The following is a 5,448-nucleotide window of genomic DNA, read 5'->3' as shown; positions in this document are numbered from 1 at the left end:
GTGAAAACAGCGTTTTTTTTATTTTTCGTGATGAACCCCCTGCCGGTTCTCCCAAAAAAAAAAAAAAAAAAAAATATATATATATATATATATATATATATATATTGGATATTTCATATTTAATTCACAGCCTTTTCTACCTTGCCAGATCTCAGTTACGCCTTGAGGAAAAGTAGGCCAACAGTCGACACACGAATATTTAGTTTTCCAATCTATTAATATTGATTGACTGATCTTTTTCCAGATTTCCACCAGTGAGTGAGGAGGCTGCTGTTGGAACCCCGGTGGGAATCATCATGGCAGCAGCTGTCAATCAAACTATCGTGTACTCCATCGTTGAAGGCAATGAGGGAGGTGAGTGCATTCAGAGTTTTCCTATCAGGGCCTCACCGCCACTCCGTCTTTTGGCATTAAAGCTTCTTCCTGGTCAAACATCTCTTACAGCTCAGACCGCCCTGCACAACTTCCTCTGCACTGTGCGCTACAAGACTCCTCACTCATTCCCTCTGTGCAATAGCACTTTTTTACTACCTTGTTTTAAAACTTTTTGTTGCTCTGTTCTCCCCAGGTGTGTTTTCGTTAAACAAAACAACTGGTGAGATTTCCACAGCCAAGCCCCTTGACTATGAAACCAACTCCAGCTATGTTCTGAAGGTGGAAGCAGACTCCATGAGGGTGGTCTCATCAAATCTCCGAGCTCCGTCAAAGTGTAAGTGGAACTGCAGGTTGAAGTGCTGCACACTTGTAATCGTGAATTAAACGACAAGTATATATATATATATATATATATATATATATATATATATATATTTGTCTTTGTATTTTGTGTCAGAGATTTTAGCAAGCTTTTATGACAAGCATATGGAGGGATACCCAAGACATAAGACCCAAATCAGACAGATTAAAAAGCAACACTATACCAAATACAAAGAAAATGTATTTAGAATTTGAACATTTTAAAAATGAAATGCAAAAAAAAAAAAAAAGTATATTCTCATATCTAATACACCAGAAAAAAACATATTAAGATCAAATGTAAAACATTAACAGATTAGATCTGTCACTCTGTCAATAAGGTCAGTGACTGGTGGGGTTTAGGTAACACAGAGCAGGAGTGTATGCCAGATTATGACTCTCAAAATGGTCTGTAAAAGAATAATAAAAAAAAAAACTTTTCCCCTAATCCACAGTCTTATTACTGTTTTTTTTCTTTTGTTTTCTGATGACAAGAAGTCTCATGTGTGACAAGTCTGACTTCTATCCAATAATTTATCCAGTAAATCAACCTGTATGCAATAGAGAATAATCATAGAGCCAGATTCACATCCAATTAAATACAGTCTGACTGAGACCTTCTGTCAATGCAGAACTGTTGATCATGTGTTATCAGTTTCTGCCTAAGAAAGGTCATTGACTTTATAACTTTCCTTTCTCGGCAAGTATTTGGCAACGTCTTTTATAGATGAGCTGCTTGTTGGTTTTTATGGGTTTTTTTCTGTAAAGCTTGTCTTCTCCTCCTGCTGCGAACTTTGTGTCATGGCATTTGTACACCAGCATTTTAGTTTTAACTTGTAAAGATGTCTGAAGCAACCCAAAGCTCTGTGTGGATTGTTGGGCTGTTTGGACATTGATGATTATATCTGCTAAGGCTTTACTTTCTTCTGTTCGGCTCAACATCAAACTTGTTGTGGTCTCACATACCCCTTAATTTGCATTTAAAAGAAAAAGAAAAAAAAACACGTCCTTTCATTTATAAGTAGAGCTGAAGTAAAAATGGATCTAATTAGTCTAAATTCTTTCTCCTCTCTCTTTTTTTCTACTGGTCTCCTCTTTTATGTCCTTTTTCTCTTTTTTTTTTTTTTTTTTTTACTTCTTTTCACTTCATATCTGTGTTCTTCTTAATTGAAGCTCAGCTCCGGAGCCTTTGCTTATCTTCTTTAATTATGGTGTTTACCACATGCTGCTCTCATTTCATTAAAGCGATTTGAATTCAAGAATTCTGCTGGGATTAAAGCAGCAAATCATTGTGTCATTTGCAGATCTCCAGTTCTTTCCCGCACACATCAAACAAACAAAAAATCGATCGGACTCTAAGTTAATACAGTTTTCTTCTTCACATGAAGGTTTCAGCGTTGCATCTGGAGGATGTTGCAGATTTGTGTGCTTGTTTCTTCATTTTAGTGTTTGTGTTGTGATTTTTTTTTTTTGAATTGCCCATTTCAAAATGGATTTTTGATTTTATTCTTTCTTTTTTTTAGTTGCTGTTTGGGTGGATTAAAAGGCAAAATTTCTGAGTTCCAAAGCAAGTAATCTCAAGTTTCATCACTGATTCATTAGCTAATGTTTTTTTTCTTGAAACGAATTTGGAAGAACCACAATTACATGTAAATAATTTTGTGGTTAATAAATAATGTTTTCCTTGTATAAAAATCCTCTAACATATTGATTGAGGCAATAATTTACGAAGTTTGGTGCAGAGAAATAATAACATCTGAAGGATTGACAGAATTCAGTATGAGTAAAGCATTTTTCTCAGATGTCTATGGCATCACATACCTGCCAAAAACCCTGAGGAGCGTATTAAACAATCACAGTAGCGCATATATCAATCAAGAGAGCACACAGCTCTGATTGCGGCCACACTTATTCAGAAGCCCATGAACCCAGAATGCCAAGCGGTAAAACAGGCTCCTGCTACCCAGCTGTACACTCTTGCCAGAAAATTGCGCTCTCTCTCTTTGTGTTTAGTGGGCATATTTGTCAGTTGGGAGCGGTGACTCTTATAAGTAATCTGATTAGCTGGATTTTCAGCTGAAAGTCCTGTGACAGCCTGCACAGAACTTGGTCTACTAGGAGAAGCAGAAGAAAATGCGGAGGATGAATAAAAAGGTAAGGAAAAGAAAAATACTTGCTTTTCCTTACCGTCTTCATCATCAGAATCATCATCATCATCCTCCACCTCTTCTTCTTCTTTGGTTTGAATTTACATCATGCCATCCACTCTTCTCCTGTTAGGTCCCTTACTGACATCAATAATGTGACTACTTAATTCTTAATTAGTTTTTGGCGGGAATGTGATGCCATACACGACTCATCACCATGGCATTAACATGTTTACACCTCTTTGTGTTTCTTACAGCAACCTTGCTAATTGTGAAAATTCATGGTAAACCTTGAAAGACTTTAGATTTGAACAAGCTTTTAAAGTTGAGTTTTGAACTGAAAACTGAATTGGAAAGTACTTGAGAATTAATGAATTAATATTTCACCAACAGGTCTTTTCAATGCAGATTAAGAGAACATACAGAAGGACCTTATATTATTGGATAATGTATTGACTCCTTCATTCGAACATGGTTTTAGTGTTGAGGAAGTGTGAAAAGCGTTAGGTTTCTAATGGATTTTCTGTTACTAATTACTGAAATGTTAATCCTTTCATGTTCCTTGAAGATCTTCTTGCATAAAAGCACAACGTTTAATGTGTTTTCTTGAAATTTTAAGTAATAGATCTACACAGCAAAGTGTATAACTGTAAATTGAAATGAAATGTATTTAGAAAATAAAACATTTTCTCTCTGAAATTGTAGCTACACGTCTTTTGGGGTGTGTTATCTAGTGACTGGAGTTTTTGCCGGTTCTATTGTAGAAAATTACACAACCTCTTTCAGATTGGATGTAGGGTGTCTGTAAACCTCAATGCTTAAATCCGACCACAGATTTGTAATCTACTTTGTATCTGTACTTGGGCAATTCTAACACGTGAACGTGCTTTGATCTTAAACATTTGACCGTAGTAGCTTCGACTTCGTTCACTCTTACTGGGACTACCTGAGGGAAGCTCACACATTCATGATACCACTGCTCCTCAAAATAGAGATGGTGTGTTCAGTTTTTTTTTTTTTTCACCACACATCTACATCCAGCCCAAGAAAGTTTAATTTAAGTTTTGTGTTACTAGAGCAACTTCATCCACACAATTTGTGAACTGCAAATGTAACATCTCAGGGATTCCTTTCAACAATGACTTTCTTCTTGCTACTCTTCAAAACTGCCCAGACTTATAAAGTGCCTGACTAATAGCCGTCTTGTCGACAGATTGCCACACTTGAACTGTGAATCTGCACAGCTCCTTCAGAGTTACATTGGCCTCCTGGCTGCTTCTCTGATTTATGCTGTCCTTATTCAGCAGTCAGTTAAGTTTTGCAGCCACGTCTTGGTGGGTGTGCAGTTGTACCATACTGCTTCTGTTTTCAGATGTTGGCGGAAAAGAGCTTCTTCTTCACTAATTAGGTGAAAGCATTCCGTTTCATGGGATTTCTGCATGTGTCTACCGGAATAAAAGCAGTTTTGTGCCACACCGTTCAGAATTTTGCATCCCTTTTTCTTAGTTGTGTTGTATCTTGAGAGGGAAATGGCTGGGGCATAACGACTGCACTATGACCATGAAATTTAACTTTGTAAAAACTTGTTACTCTTAGTTACAATATCTTCACCAGCTTGGATGAAGATAAATACTGCAATAGCTCGAAAAAGGTCAAATATCCACTCTGTGGGCTGCACTGCCAACCGGCAAATCAGACACTAAGTATGTCAATGACATCTGATGAATCCTACACTAACACCGTCCTGAAGAGCTTTAAATTTGACTTATGTGTTCATTTCTTTTGGGCAAACTTTTCATTTGGACAAATCAGTTTACAATAAATGTATTTTTTTAACCACATACTTTTTTACCAAGTACTTGTATACATTTACCAAGTGTACAAGGACTTTTCTTGTGCAAAAATTCTTGTAGACTTGAAATGAGACAAAACTAATTTAAAAGTAGCATCCCAGAAAGACATATTAGTTTTATATATTATTTTTAAATGATTTCATCTATATTATTATATTTATGTATACATTATTTTATACTATATTTTCATATTAGTTTCATATATTCTTGAATATAGATATAAAAAAATGCAGATCTTTTCACTTACAATGGGAAAAATGTCTTGTTACAAACAAAAAAAAACATCTGTCAATGAAACTGGTGCTTTATAATAAAAAAAAAACTACATTCAATAATTACTAAGTTAAAATAAACTGCTAAACATGTGTCAAACTCAAGGCCCGTGGCCCGCCATGTTATTTTTTGTGGCCCGCCCCAGCATTTTATAGGCCAATGATTGACTTAAAATAGGTTCTGAGCACGAATTGACTACACACTACATCTCCCACAATGCATTCCGATTGTTACCAGCCAACATTACGGCTTCTCGCCACTAGAGAGCAGCAGAGTCACCTCAAGCTGCTTATTTATTTTCCCAGCGAATAAAACTGAGACATCGACAAGCTAACATCAAAACGTCCAAGAAAAGAAAAATCGATTTACAAGTAAGACTGTGAATGAAGACGTGTGTGAGTTGGTGTCAGGGCGGCAGGTCGTGCTAGACCTTTTTTGTT

General features: G+C 36.3%; 1 protein-coding gene across 1 annotated transcript in view; it reads left to right on the top strand.

Moving 5' to 3' along the window:
• The window catches only part of LOC106940209 (protocadherin-15-like), a 42,457-nt gene extending 41,691 nt beyond the window's left edge, over nucleotides 1–766 (top strand). Inside the window, exons 8-9 of the mRNA XM_015022887.1 lie at nucleotides 245–354; nucleotides 569–766. Coding sequence (XP_014878373.1) covers nucleotides 245–354; nucleotides 569–759 — 301 coding nt within the window. The 3' untranslated portion in view covers nucleotides 760–766. The remainder of the gene's footprint in view (nucleotides 1–244; nucleotides 355–568) is intronic.
• Nucleotides 767–5,448: the final 4,682 nt, after the last annotated feature.

This window comes from Poecilia latipinna, unplaced genomic scaffold (assembly GCF_001443285.1).
Source record: "Poecilia latipinna isolate Pla-1442-1.1 unplaced genomic scaffold, P_latipinna-1.0 Scaffold3127, whole genome shotgun sequence".
In the NCBI taxonomy this organism is placed as follows: Eukaryota; Metazoa; Chordata; class Actinopteri; order Cyprinodontiformes; family Poeciliidae; genus Poecilia; species Poecilia latipinna.
Note: the sequence above shows the minus strand (reverse complement) of the source record. Positions and strands in the feature narration are given on the sequence as shown.